The 15,856-nt window shown below is 41.8% G+C and overlaps 1 protein-coding gene across 1 annotated transcript in view; it reads right to left on the bottom strand.

Annotated features, from left to right (window-relative positions):
• Positions 1–15,856, bottom strand: part of MIS18BP1 (MIS18 binding protein 1) — a 399,326-nt gene that overhangs the window by 345,576 nt on the left and 37,894 nt on the right. Inside the window, exon 4 of the mRNA XM_053697673.1 lies at positions 4,314–4,789. Within this exon, the coding sequence (XP_053553648.1) occupies positions 4,314–4,789 (476 nt within the window). The remainder of the gene's footprint in view (positions 1–4,313; positions 4,790–15,856) is intronic.

The raw sequence follows: 15,856 nt of genomic DNA, 5'->3' as shown, positions 1-15,856 counted from the left end.
CAGAATGTTTATAGGAAGGAGGGCTTCCTCCTGAGTCCACGAACCCTGAGCCTTCAGGGAGTTCCAGACTGCGCCCCAGCCCAGAAGGCTGGCATCTGTCGTCACTATAGTCCACTCTGGCCTGCGGAAACTCATTCCCTTGGACAGATGGACCCGAGATAATCACCAGAGAAGAGAATCCCTGGTCTCTTGATCCAGATTTAACAAAGGAGACAAATCTGTGTAGTCCCCATTCCACTGATTGAGCATTGCAGTGGTTTGAGATGTAGGCGGGCAAACGGAACTATGTCCATTGCCGCTACCATTAGGCCGATCATTTCCATACACTGAGCCACTGACGGCCGAGAAGTGGAATGAAGAACACGGCAGGAAGTTAGAAGTTTTTATATCTTGACCTCCGTCAGAAAAATTTTCATTTCTACTGAATCTATCAGAGTTCCTAGGAACTTCCTTGTGAGAGGAGAAAGAGAACTCTTTTCTCTGTTCACTTTCCACCCGTGAGACCCCAGAAAGGCCAGAACAATGTCCGTATGGGACTTGGCGATTTGAAAAGTCAACGCCTGAATCAGAATGCCCCGCGGCCTTAGGACCGCCAGAAGGGACCTTAGAACCTTCGTAAAGACTCTTGGCGCCGTGGCTAACCCGAAGGGAAGAGCCACAAACTGGTAATGCCCGTCTAGGAAGGCGAACCTTAGGAACTGATGATGCTCTCTGTGAATCGCAATGTGGAGATAAGCATCCTTTAAGTCCACGGTAGTCATATATTGACCCTCCTGGATCATAGGGAGGATTGTTCGGATTGTCTCCATCTTGAAGGATGGGACCCTGAGAAATTTGTTTAGGATCTTGAGATCCAAGATTGGTCTGAAAGTTCCCTCTTTTTTGGGAACTATAAACAGGTTTGAATAGAAACCCTGCCCCTGTTCCTCTCTTGGAACTGGGTGGATCACTCCCATAACCAGTAGGTCTTGAACGCAACGTAAGAATGCCTCTCTCTTTATCTGGTTTGCAGAAAGTTGTGAGAGATGAAATCTCCCCTTTGGAGATGAACCTTTGAATTCCAGAAGATATTCCCGGGAAACAATCTCTAGTGCCCAGGGATCCTGGACGTCTCTTGCCCAAGCCTGGGCGAAGAGAGAAAGTCTGCCCCCGACTAGATCCGGTCCCGGATCGGGGGCTACCCCTTCATGCTGTCTTAGAGGCAGCATCAGGCTTTTTGGCCTGCTTCCCTTTGTTCCAAGGCTGGTTATGTCTCCAGACTGGTTTGGACTGGGCAAAATTTCCCTCTTGTTTTGCATTAGAGGAAGCCGAAGCTGCGCCATCCTTGAAGTTTCGTAAGGAACGAAAATTATTCTGTTTGGTCCTTAATTTATTTGACCTATCCTGAGGAAGGGCGTGACCTTTTCCTCCAGTAATGTCAGAGATGATCTCCTTCAGGCCAGGCCCGAATAGGGTCTGTCCTTTGAAGGGGATGTTCAGAAGCTTAGACTTTGAAGTAACGTCTGCTGACCAGGACGTAATCCATAGCGCCCTACGTGCCAGAATGGAAAAACCTGAATTCTTAGCCGTTAGCTTGGTTAAATGAAAAACAGCGTCAGAAATAAAGGAATTAGCTAATTTAAGAGCTTTAATCCTGTCTAAGATATCATCTAACGGGGTCTCCCACCTGTAGAGCCTCCTCAAGAGACTCAAACCAAAAAGCCGCTGCAGCAGTAACTGGCGCAATGCATGCAAGAGGCTGGAGAATAAAACCTTGGTGAATAAAAATTTTCTTAAGGAGACCCTCCAATTTTTTATCCATAGGATCTAGGAAAGCACAACTGTCCTCAACAGGGATAGTTGTACGCTTAGCTAGGGTAGAAACAGCTCCCTCCACCTTAGGGACCGTCTGCCACGAGTCCCGTATGGCGACATCTATGGGAAACATCTTTTTAAAGGCAGGAGGGGGAGAGAACGGCACACCTGGTCTATCCCATTCCTTAGTAATAATGTCCGAAAACCTCTTAGGGACTGGAAAAACATCAGTGTAAACAGGCACTGCAAAGTATTTGTCCATTTTACACAATTTCTCTGGAACCACAATGGGGTCACAGTGATCCAGAGTCGCTAAAACCTCCCTGAGCAATAAGCGGAGGTGTTGGAGCTTAAATTTAAACGCTGTCATTTCAGAATTGGACTGAGGTAAAGCCTTCCCTGAATCTGAAATGTCACCCTCAGATAGAAACTCCCTTGCACCGGCATCGGAGCCTACTGAGGGTATATCGGACAGTTATTAAAGCGTCAGAAAGCTCTGTATTTGTTCTAGCCCCAGAGCTGTCTCGCTTTCCTTGTAACCCAGGCAGTTTCGACAATACCTCTGTAAGGGTATTAGTCATAACTGCCGCCATGTCCTGTAAGGTAAAAGAATTAGACGCCCTAGATGTGCTTGGCATCACTTGGGCAGGAGTTATAGGTTCTGACACATGGGGAGAGCTAGATGGCATAACCTCCCTTTTTTCAGTCTGAGAATTCTCTGGTGATAAATCTTTAAAAGCCATAATATGGTCTTTATAGTTTATAGATACTTCAGTACATTTGGTACACATTGTAAGAGGGGGTTCCACAATGGCTTCTAAACATATTGAACAAGGAGTTTCCTCTATGTCAGACATGTTTAACAGACTAGCAATGACACCAGTAAGCTTGGAAAACACTTCCACCGTTAAAAGACAGTTAAGCACCTTGCCACAGCTCTGCTGTGGCTCCTACCTGTCCTCAAATACGATTAGGGAAGAAATAAGCCCTCTATAGTGGTCCACAGATGCAAGAGGACTCCTCTAGGGAAGCTGGATGTCTGAAAGAAAACTGCGCAACTAAAGCGCGAAAATAGGCCCCTCACACCATGCACTCAATGTCAGAGAGGCCTTAAGGAAATATTCCTAGGAGTATTTAACTATGCCATGTGGAAAACTAGGCCCCAAGTAAAGACTTATCACCCTTAGAGCAAAAAACGTCCCATTTGTGAAACATGTAAACGTTTTGTCACCAATTAATATGGATATTAACATGAGTATTACCCCCCTTTGTAGGCATGATCCCAGTCGTTGTAAAATCACTGCATCTAGCTTACCTCAATATACACAAGGATCTGTCAGTATTTTCTAGAACTTATCTTTCTCTAGAAATAAAAGTACTGAACATACCTCAAAGCAGGTAATCTGCAGACCGTTCCCCCAACTGAAGTTATCCCATACTCTTCAGCTATGTTAAAGAACAGCAATGGACCTTAGTTACAAACCGCTAAGATCATCAACCTCCAGGCAGAACTCTTCTTCTAATTTCTGCCTGAGAGTAGAAAACTGTACAACGACGGTACCGTTTAAAAATAAACTCTTGATTGAAGGCAAAACTACACTAAATCACCACATATCTCTTTATACTTCCTATCTTGTCGAGAGTTGCAAAGAGAATGACTGGAGGTGGGGGTTAGGGGAGGAGCTATATAGACAGCTCTGCTGTGGGTGTCCTCTTTGCAACTTCCTGTTGGGAAGGAGAATATCCCACAAGTAATGGATGAACCCGTGCACTGGATACACCTTACAAGAGAAATTAATCTTTATTCTCATCTGCTTGCTCTCAAGTGAATGTTTAGTCCACTGAACTTTAAGCTATGAGACAACTGAATCTGGTTGGATATAGAGTTAGACTGTAGTGTGTAGATTATTGAGGGGCATCATATTATTCTTGGATACAGGCAGCACAATGTCTTAAGCCGGCCCTGCTTGTTAAAGCGACATAAACCCCAATGTTTTCTTTCATGATTCAGATAGACCATATCTTTTCTTTTTTTAAACAAATTTACTTATATTATAACATTTGCTTTATTCTCTAGTTATCCTTTTCTGAGGGAGCAATAATGCAATAATGGAGTTAGCTGAACACATCTAGTGAGCCAATCATGAGAGACAAATGGGTGCAGGCACCAATCACCAGCTAGCTCAAAGTAGTGTAGGATATGTACATATTCTTTTCCAACAATGAATACCAAGAGAACAAAGTGATAGAAGTTAATTTAAAAATGTCAAAATGATATTCTCTGTCTGAATCATGCACATTTAATTATAACTTTCCTAATTATGACTGCTAAACATCCATTGTTATACAACATGTTAACTAATCTCCCCTGCTGCGGCCAATTAGTGATAGATATGTGGCAAGGTAAGCCACATGAAGTCTGCTTTATGCAGAATCAGAAAGCATTGTATATTACAATAAAGTAGTTTTACATGTCCCTTTATACATCTCAAGAAATATTTTTCCCAATCCCTTCCTACCTCCTTTTTCTGACTGCTGATGTTCTCAGATCTTCTGGCATCTTCAGCTGGCACTTTAGCCTCATTTGACTTTTGCTTCCTTGGTATGCGAACTTCAGGTGAATTAAGCAAAATATTACACAAATCCATATAGGGGATTGGACCATTAGAGTCTGCTTTTTCAGCTTGTTTCTCAGTCTTTGAGTTCACCTTGACTGGTGTCCTTTTCTCCATATGAGGATGACTTGACGACGTACTCACACTTGTCTTCTTTGGTGTTGAGAGCTTATAGACCTCAGGAGACACAGTTTCACTATGTATTGAGCTTGGCTGGATATTCTGAGACATTTCATCATCTCCCTCGTTTCCGTCCCCCCCCAGGACTATTTCTGGACTGCGATTGGTACTGCTCACTGTATGATCGTCATTGTCAATATGGAAATGTGTGTTCTCTTTATGCTGCGGCCGGTTTAGTTCTTTCCCTCCGCCACTTAATGCTGTAAAAACAATTGTATTTGTATATTTTTATGTGACAACAAATTATTATTTAATATCAAACTGAATAATACTTAACCCTAAAAACACAAAATACGAAAACCTTTTTAATTACTAAACATTTCTGTTGCTATAGAATAAAAAAAATCAGCCAAGCCTAAACATTTTTAAAACAAACATATTTTTCCCTACAGTTTTTTCAATAGTCAAACTCCACCCACCATTCGCTCTATTTCGAAAAGTCAACATGGGCTTTATTCTTCTATATACAGTATACACACACACACCAATTTTAATTAATGTAGGGGACACCTCAAATTACAGTAAGATTTAAATATGCAAAACCATGTGTGTATTAAAGAGAGAAAAAACATAATTTATGCTTACCTGATAAATTTATTTCTCTTGTAGTGTATCCAGTCCACGGATCATCCATTACTTATGGGATATTAACTCCTCCCCAACAGGAAGTGCAAGAGGATTCACCCAGCAGAGCTGCTATATAGCTCCTCCCCTAACTGCCATTACCAGTCATTCGACCGAAAACATGCAGAGAAAGGAAAACCATAGGGTACAGTGGTGACTGTAGTTTAATGGAAAAATTACCTGCCTTAAAGTGACAGGGCGGGCCGTGGACTGGATACACTACAAGAGAAATAAATTTATCAGGTAAGCATAAATTATGTTTTCTCTTGTTAAGTGTATCCAGTCCACGGATCATACATTACTTATGGGATACCAATACCAAAGCTAAAGTACACGGATGACGGGAGGGACAGGCAGGCTCTTTATACGGAAGGAACCACTGCCTGAAGAACCTTTCTCCCAAAAACAGCCTCCGAAGAAGCAAAAGTGTCAAATTTGTAAAATTTGTAAAAAGTATGAAGAGAAGACCAAGTTGCAGCCTTGCAAATCTGTTCAACAGAAGCCTCATTCTTAAAGGCCCAAGTGGAAGCCACAGCTCTAGTAGAATGTGCTGTAATTCTTTCAGGAGGCTGCTGTCCAGCAGTCTCATAGGCTAACCGTATTATGCTACGAAGCCAAAAGGAGAGAGAGGTAGCCGAAGCTTTTTGACCTCTCCTCTGACCAGAATAAACGACAAACAGGGAAGACGTTTGTCGAAAATCCTTAGTTGCCTGTAGATAAAATTTCAGGGCACGGACTACATCTAGATTGTGTAGCAGACGTTCCTTTTTCGAAGAAGGATTAGGACACAAAGATGTAACCACAATCTCTTGATTGATATTCCTGTTAGTGACCACCTTAGGTAGGAACCCAGGTTTAGTATGCAGAACTACCTTGTCTGAATGAAAAATCAGATAAGGAGAATCACAATGTAAGGCAGATAACTCAGAGACTCTTCGAGCCGAGGAAATCGCCATTAAAAACAGAACTTTCCAAGATAACAACTTGATATCAATGGAATGAAGGGGTTCAAACGGAACCCCCTGTAAAACATTAAGAACTAAGTTCAAACTCCATGGTGGAGCAACAGTTTTAAACACAGGCTTGATCCTAGCTAAAGCCTGACAAAAAGCTTGAACGTCCGGAGCTTCTGACAGACGTTTGTGTAAAAGAATGGACAGAGCTGAAATCTGTCCCTTTAAGGAACTAGCGGATAAACCCTTTTCTAAACCTTCTTGTAGAAAAGACAATATCCTCGGAATCCTAACCTTACTCCATGAGTAACTCTTGGATTCGCACCAATATAAGTATTTGCGCCATATCTTATGGTAAATCTTTCTGGTAACAGGCTTCCTAGCCTGTATTAAGGTATCAATAACTGACTCAGAAAAACCACGTTTTGATAAAATCAAGCGTTCAATTTCCAAGCAGTCAGCTTCAGAGGTAGCGACCAAGGTGGACAGGATGACATGTCCACTAGATCTGCATACCAAGTCCTGCGTGGCCATGCAGGCGCTATTAGAATCACTGATGCTCTCTCCTGTTTGATTCTGGCAATCAATCGAGGAAGCATCGGGAAGGGTGGAAACACATAAGCCATCCCGAAGGTCCAAGGTGCTGTCAAAGCATCTATCAGAACCGCTCCCGGATCCCTGGATCTGGACCCGTAACGAGGAAGCTTGGCGTTCTGTCGAGACGCCATGAGATCTATCTCTGGTTTGCCCCAACGTCGAAGTATTTGGGCAAAGACCTCCGGATGAAGTTCCCACTCCCCCGGATGAAAAGTCTGACGACTTAAGAAATCCGCCTCCCAGTTCTCCACTCCCGGGATGTGGATTGCTGACAGGTGGCAAGAGTGAGACTCTGCCCAGCGAATTATCTTTGATACTTCCATCATTGCTAGGGAGCTTCTTGTCCCTCCCTGATGGTTGATGTAAGCTACAGTCGTGATGTTGTCCGACTGAAACCTGATGAACCCCCGAGTTGTTAACTGGGGCCAAGCCAGAAGGGCATTGAGAACTGCTCTCAATTCCAGAATGTTTATTGGTAGGAGATTCTCCTCCTGATTCCATTGTCCCTGAGCCTTCAGAGAATTCCAGACAGCGCCCCAACCTAGTAGGCTGGCGTCTGTTGTTACAATTGTCCAGTCCGGCCTGCTGAATGGCATCCCCCTGGACAGATGTGGCCGAGAAAGCCACCATAGAAGAGAATTTCTGGTCTCTTGATCCAGATTCAGAGTAGGGGACAAGTCTGAGTAATCCCCATTCCACTGACTTAGCATGCACAATTGCAGCGGTCTGAGATGTAGACGTGCAAAGGGTACTATGTCCATTGCTGCTACCATTAAGCCGATCACCTCCATGCATTGAGCTACTGACGGGTGTTGAATGGAATGAAGGACACGGCATGCATTTTGAAGCTTTGTTAACCTGTCTTCTGTCAGGTAAATCTTCATTTCTACAGAATCTATAAGAGTCCCCAAGAAGGGAACTCTTGTGAGTGGAAAGAGAGAACTCTTCTTTTCGTTCACCTTCCATCCATGCGACCTTAGAAATGCCAGTACTAACTCTGTATGAGACTTGGCAGTTTGAAAGCTTGAAGCTTGTATCAGAATGTCGTCTAGGTACGGAGCTACCGCAATTCCTCGCGGTCTTAGTACCGCCAGAAGAGCACCCAAAACCTTTGTGAAGATTCTCGGAGCCGTAGCCAATCCGAATGGAAGAGCTACAAACTGGTAATGCCTGTCTAGAAAGGCAAACCTTAGATACCGGTAATGATCTTTGTGAATCGGTATGTGAAGGTAAGCATCCTTTAAATCCACTGTGGTCATGTACTGACCCTTTTGGATCATGGGTAAAATTGTCCGAATAGTTTCCATTTTGAACGATGGAACTCTTAGGAATTTGTTTAGGATCTTTAAATCCAAGATTGGCCTGAAAGTTCCCTCTTTTTTGGGAACCACAAACAGATTTGAGTAAAACCCTTGTCCTTGTTCTGACCGCGGAACCGGATGGATCACTCCCATTAATAAAAGATCTTGTACGCAGCGTAGAAACGCCTCTTTCTTTATTTGGTTTGTTGACAACCTTGACAGATGAAATCTCCCTCTTGGGGGAGAGAATTTGAAGTCTAGAAGGTATCCCTGAGATATGATCTCTAACGCCCAGGGATCCTGGACATCTCTTGCCCAAGCCTGGGCGAAGAGAGAAAGTCTGCCCCCCACTAGATCCGTTCCCGGATCGGGGGCCCTCGATTCATGCTGTCTTAGGGGCAGCAGCAGGTTTCCTGGCCTGCTTGCCCTTTTTCCAGGACTGGTTAGGTCTCCAGCCTTGTCTGTAGCGAGCAACAGCTCCTTCCTGTTTTGGTGCAGAGGAAGTTGATGCTGCTCCTGCTTTGAAATTACGAAAGGAACGAAAATTAGACTGTCTAGCCTTAGGTTTGGCTCTGTCTTGAGGCAGGGCATGGCCTTTACCTCCTGTAATGTCAGCGATAATTTCTTTCAACCCGGGCCCGAATAAGGTCTGCCCTTTGAAAGGTATATTAAGCAATTTAGATTTAGAAGTAACGTCAGCTGACCAGGATTTTAGCCACAGTACTCTGCGTGCCTGAATGGCGAATCCAGAATTCTTAGCCGTAAGTTTAGTTAAATGTACTACGGCATCTGAAATAAATGAGTTAGCTAACTTAAGGGCTTTAAGCTTGTGTGTAATCTCATCTAATGGAGCTGATTCAAGTGTCTCTTCCAGAGACTCAAACCAAAATGCTGCTGCAGCCGTGACAGGCGCAATGCATGCAAGAGGTTGCAATATAAAACCTTGTTGAACAAACATTTTCTTAAGGTAACCCTCTAACTTTTTATCCATTGGATCTGAAAAGGCACAGCTATCCTCCACCGGGATAGTGGTACGCTTAGCTAAAGTAGAAACTGCTCCCTCCACCTTAGGGACCGTTTGCCATAAGTCCCGTGTGGTGGCGTCTATTGGAAACATCTTTCTAAATATCGGAGGGGGTGAGAACGGCACACCGGGTCTATCCCACTCCTTAGTAACAATTTCAGTAAGTCTCTTAGGTATAGGAAAAACGTCAGTACTCGCCGGTACCGCAAAATATTTATCCAACCTACACATTTTCTCTGGTATTGCAACTGTGTTACAATCATTCAGAGCCGCTAACACCTCCCCTAGTAATACACGGAGGTTTTCCAGCTTAAATTTAAAATTTGAAATATCTGAATCCAGTTTGTTTGGATCAGAACCGTCACCCGCAGAATGAAGCTCCACCACAGTCCTCTCACACATCCTATCTATTCGTTGGGTGCAAGAGAATGACTGGTAATGGCAGTTAGGGGAGGAGCTATATAGCAGCTCTGCTGGGTGAATCCTCTTGCACTTCCTGTTGGGGAGGAGTTAATATCCCATAAGTAATGGATGATCAGTGGACTGGATACACTTAACAAGAGAAAAAGATAGCTATAAGGGTACATTATTCATATGCATTGGACAAAGAACAACTCTAATTATATTTTAGTTTGTCAAAGTAGGTCTACCTTACCACTCTCTACTCAACACAGTGCATGTACTGTTTCTCTTTACAAGGACCTTAACCAACCAGACACTCTCCTTCAGGTGAAGCCTTGCTGCAGACGGTAGCCACCCAGGATCGCAAAACCAGGTGCTAGGCTCAATTTTAAGACATCCCCCTGACCTAAATATCTATTATTTTTATGGGTTCCTTTAAAGGAACATTATACTACTAGTAATTACAAGACATTTATGTAACAATGCATTAGGTTAACATACTAACTGAGCTTGAGACTTCTCTGAATACTTTAAAGGGACATTAAACACTAAATACATGCTAGATAGAATGATGCATTCAAAGAAAAGATTAGTCCATGACTAACATGTAGATGTATTTTTTAAAGTCTCATTAGTTGTTTAAAAAGTGACAAAATAAGTGTAAAGTTTTAGTGCCTATAAAACACTGGGAGCTGCCATGTTGTAACTTGTGTTACCTTCTCTGCTGTGGCCAATTAGGGACCGTTATAAATAGGTCATTAGAGTGTGCAGCCAATTGTTGTGCTGGATTTAACAGTGTTCTGCACTTCCATTTCTAACAGGAACTGAAATGCTCACAATTTCAGAATGGAATTACAGGCAAAGAGGACAAAATAAATAATGAAAGTATATTGCAGAGTTGTTTTATTATATACATTTTATCATTTTATATTACCATCTCAAAGTGTTTAATGTCCCTTTAAGTCTGTTTGCTACAATTCTGTTTCAAACTGCCCCACTATTTGGCTTATGGCTATCCATGAAAAGAGAAAGAGAAAGAAAGAGAGAGAGAGAGAGAGAGAGAGAGAGAGAGAAAGAGAGAGAGAAAGAGAGAGAGAGAGAAAGAGAGAGAGAGAAAGAGAGAGAGAGAGAAAGAGAGAGAGAGAAAGAGAGAAAGAGAGAGAGAGAGAGAGAGAAAGAGAGAGAAAACATAATTTATGTAAGAACTTACCTGATAAAATCATTTCTTTCGTATTAGCAAGAGTCCATGAGCTAGTGACGTATGGGATAATGATTACCCAAGATGTGGATCTTTCCACGCAAGAGTCACTAGAGAGGGAGGGATAAAATAAAGACAGCCAATTCCTGCTGAAAATAATCCACACCCAAAATAAAGTTTAAAGAAAAAACATAAGCAGAAGATTCAAACTGAAACCGCTGCCTGAAGTACTTTTCTACCAAAAACTGCTTCAGAAGAAGAAAAGACATCAAAATGGTAGAATTTAGTAAAAGTATGCAAAGAGGACCAAGTTGCTGCTTTGCAAATCTGATCAATCGAAGCTTCATTCCTAAACGCCCAGGAAGTAGAAACTGACCTAGTAGAATGAGCTGTAATCCTTTGAGGCGGAGTTTTACCCGACTCAACATAGGCAAGATGAATTAAAGATTTCAACCAAGATGCCAAAGAAATGGCAGAAGCTTTCTGGCCTTTTCTAGAACCGGAAAAGATAACAAACTAGAAGTCTTTCGGAAAGACTTAGTAGCTTCAACATAATATTTCAAAGCTCTAACAACATCCAAAGAATGCAACGATTTCTCCTTAGAATTCTTAGGATTAGGACATAATGAAGGAACCACAATTTCTCTACTAATGTTGTTGGAATTCACAACTTTAGGTAAAAATTCAAAAGAAGTTCGCAACACCGCCTTATCCTGATGAAAAATCAGAAAAGGAGACACAAGAAAGAGCAGATAATTCAGAAACTCTTCTGGCAGAAGAGATTGCCAAAAGGAACAAAACTTTCCAAGAAAGTAATTTAATGTCCAATGAATGCATAGGTTCAAACGGAGGAGCTTGAAGAGCCCCCAGAACCAAATTCAAACTCCAAGGTGGAGAAATTGACTTAATGACAGGTTTTATACGAACCAAAGCTTGTACAAAACAATGAATATCAGGAAGATTAGCAATCTTTCTGTGAAAAAGAACAGAAAGAGCAGAGATTTGTCCTTTCAAAGAACTTGCGGATAAACCTTTATCTAAACCATCCTGAAGAAATTGTAAAATTCTCGGGATTCTAAAAGAATGCCAAGAAAAATGATGAGAAAGACACCAAGAAATATAAGTCTTCCAGACTCTATAATATATCTCTCTGGATACAGATTTACGAGCCTGTAACATAGTATTAATCACAGAGTCAGAGAAACCTCTTTGACCAAGAATCAAGCGTTCAATCGGCATACCTTTAAATTTAAGGATTTGAGATCCTGATGGAAAAATGACCTTGCGACAGAAGGTCTGGTCGTAGCGGAAGAGTCCACGGATGGCAAGAGGCCATCCGGACAAGATCCGCATACCAAAACCTGTGAGGCCATGCCGGAGCTACCAGCAGAACAAACGAGCATTCCTTCAGAATCTTGGAGATTACTCTTGGAAGAAGAACTAGAGGCGGAAAAATATAAGCAGGATGATACTTCCAAGGAAGTGATAATGCATCCACTGCTTCCGCCTGAGGATCCCGGGATCTGGACAGATACCTGGGAAGTTTCTTGTTTAGATGAGACGCCATCAGATCTATTTCTGGAAGCTCCCACATTTGAACAATCTGAAGAAATACCTCTGGGTGAAGAGACCATTCGCCCGGATGCAACGTTTGGCGACTGAGATAATCCGCTTCCCAATTGTCTATACCTGGGATATGAACCGCAGAGATTAGACAGGAGCTGGATTCCGCCCAAACCAGAATTCGAGATACTTCTTTCATAGCCAGAGGACTGTGAGTCCCTCCTTGATGATTGATGTATGCCACAGTTGTGACATTGTCTGTCTGAAAGCAAATGAACGATTCCCTCTTCAGAAGAGGCCAAGACTGAAGAGCTCTGAAAATTGCACGGAGTTCCAAAATATTGATCGGTAATCTCACCTCCTGAGATTCCCAAACTCCTTGTGCCGTCAGAGATCCCCACACAGCTCCCCAACCTGTGAGACTTGCATCTGTTGAAATTACAGTCCAGGTCGGAAGCACAAAAGAAGCCCCCTGAATTAAACGATGGTGATCTGTCCACCACGTTAGAGAGTGTCGTACAATCGGTTTTAAAGATATTAATTGAGATATCTTTGTGTAATCCTTGCACCATTGATTCAGCATACAGAGCTGAAGAGGTCGCATGTGAAAACGAGCAAAGGGGATCGCGTCCGATGCAGCAGTCATAAGACCTAGAATTTCCATGCATAAGGCTACCGAAGGGAATGATTGTGACTGAAGGTTTCGACAAGCTGAAATCAATTTTAAAGACAGAGTCATGGACACTGAATCTATCTGGAAACCCAGAAAGGTTACCCTTGTCTGAGGAATCAATGAACTTTTTGGTGAATTGATCCTCCAACCATGATCTTGAAGAAACAACACAAGTCGATTCGTATGAGATTCTGCTAAATGTAAAGACTGAGCAAGTACCAAGATATCGTCCAAATAAGGAAATACCACAATACCCTGTTCTCTGATTACAGACAGAAGGGCACCGAGAACCTTTGTAAAAATTCTTGGAGCTGTAGCTAGGCCAAACGGCAGAGCCACAAACTGGTAATGCTTGTCCAGAAAAGAGAATCTCAGGAACTGATAATGATCCGGATGAATCGGAATATGCAGATATGCATCCTGTAAATCTATTGTGGACATATAATGCCCTTGCTGAACAAAAGGCAAGATAGTCCTTACAGTTACCATTTTGAACGTTGGTATCCTTACATAACGATTCAATATTTTTAGATCCAGAACTGGTCTGAAGGAATTCTCCTTCTTTGGTACAATGAAGAGATTTGAATAAAACCCCATCCCCTGTTCCAGAACCGGAACTGGCATAATTACTCCAGCCAACTCTAGATCTGAAACACAATTCAGAAATGCTTGAGCTTTCACTGGATTTACTGGGACACGGGAAAGAAAAAATCTCTTTGCAGGAGGTCTCATCTTGAAACCAATTCTGTACCCTTCTGAAACAATGTTCTGAATCCAAAGATTGTGAACAGAATTGATCCAAATTTCTTTGAAAAAACGTAACCTGCCCCCTACCAGCTGAGCTGGAATGAGGGCCGCACCTTCATGTGGACTTAGAAGCAGGCTTTGCCTTTCTAGAAGGCTTGGATTTATTCCAGACTGGAGATGGTTTCCAAACTGAAACTGCTCCTGAGGATGAAGGATCAGGCTTTTGTTCTTTGTTGAAACGAAAGGAACGAAAACGATTATTAGCCCTGTTTTTACCCTTAGATTTTTTATCCTGTGGTAAAAAAGTTCCTTTCCCACCAGTAACAGTTGAGATAATAGAATCCAACTGAGAACCAAATAATTTGTTACCCTGGAAAGAAATGGAAAGTAGAGTTGATTTAGAAGCCATATCAGCATTCCAAGTTTTAAGCCATAAAGCTCTTCTAGCTAAAATAGCTAGAGACATAAACCTGACATCAACTCTGATAATATAAAAAATGGCATCACAGATAAAATTATTAGCATGCTGAAGAAGAATAATATTATGAGAATCATGATCTGTTACTTGTTGCGCTAAAGTCTCCAACCAAAAGGTTGAAGCTGCAGCAACATCAGCCAATGATATAGCAGGTCTAAGAAGATTACCTGAACACAGATAAGCTTTTCTTAGAAAGGATTCAATTTTCCTATCTAAAGGATCCTTAAACGAAGTACCATCTGACGTAGGAATAGTAGTACGTTTAGCAAGGGTAGAAATAGCCCCATCAACTTTAGGGATTTTGTCCCAAAATTCTAATCTGTCAGACGGCACAGGATATAATTGCTTAAAACGTTTAGAAGTAGTAAATGAATTACCCAATTTATCCCATTCTCTGGAAATTACTTCAGAAATAGCATTAGGAACAGGAAAAACTTCTGGAATAACCACAGGAGATTTAAATACCTTATCTAAACGTTTAGAATTAGTATCAAGAGGACCAGAATCCTCTATTTCTAAAGCAATTAGTACTTCTTTAAGTAAAGAACGAATAAATTCCATTTTAAATAAATATGAAGATTTATCAGCATCAATCTCTGAGACAGAATCCTCTGAACCAGAAGAGTCATCAGAATCAGAATGATGATGTTCATTTAAAAATTCATCTGTAGAGAGAGAAGTTTTAAAAGATTTTTTATGTTTACTAGAAGGAGAAATAACAGACATAGCCTTCTTGATGGATTCAGAAACAAAATCTCTTATGTTATCAGGAACATTCTGCACCTTAGATGTTGAAGGAACTGCAACAGGCAATGGTACATTACTAAAGGAAATATTATCTGCATTAACAAGTTTGTCATGACAATTAGTACAAACAACAGCCGGAGGAATAGCTACCAAAAGTTTACAGCAGATACACTTAGCTTTGGTAGTTCCAGCACTAGACAGCGATTTTCCTGAAGTATCTTCTGACTCAGATGCAACGTGAGACATCTTGCAATATGTAAGAGAAAAAACAACATATAAAGCAAAATTGATCAAATTCCTTAAATGACAGTTTCAGGAATGGGAAAAAACATAATTTATGCTTACCTGATAAATTTATTTCTCTTGTAGTGTATCCAGTCCACGGATCATCCATTACTTATGGGATATATTCTCCTTCCCAACAGGAAGCTGCAAGAGTCCACCCACAGCAAAGCTGCTATATAGCTCCTCCCCTAACTGCCATTACCAGTCATTCGACCGAAAACATGCAGAGAAAGGAAAACCATAGGGTGCAGTGGTGACTGTAGTTTAATGGAAAAATTACCTGCCTTAAAGTGACAGGGCGGGCCGTGGACTGGATACACTACAAGAGAAATAAATTTATCAGGTAAGCATAAATTATGTTTTCTCTTGTTAAGTGTATCCAGTCCACGGATCATCCATTACTTATGGGATACCAATACCAAAGCTAAAGTACACGGATGATGGGAGGGACAAGGCAGGTACTTAAACGGAAGTTACCACTGCCTGTAAAAAACCCTTTCTCCCAAAAATAGCCTCCGAAGAAGCAAGGTATCAAATTTGTTAAATTTGAAAAAGTATGAAACGCAGACCAAGACTCCGTCTTGTAATCTGTTCAACAGAAGCCACATTTAAAAAAGGCCCAAGTGAAAACCACAGCTCTAGTAGAATGAGCTGTAATCCCTTCAGGAGGCTGCT

This window comes from Bombina bombina, chromosome 1, assembly GCF_027579735.1.
Source record: "Bombina bombina isolate aBomBom1 chromosome 1, aBomBom1.pri, whole genome shotgun sequence".
NCBI lineage: Eukaryota > Metazoa > Chordata > Amphibia > Anura > Bombinatoridae > Bombina > Bombina bombina.
The sequence above is the reverse complement of the archived record's forward strand: the minus strand, read 5'-3'. Positions and strand labels throughout refer to the sequence as shown.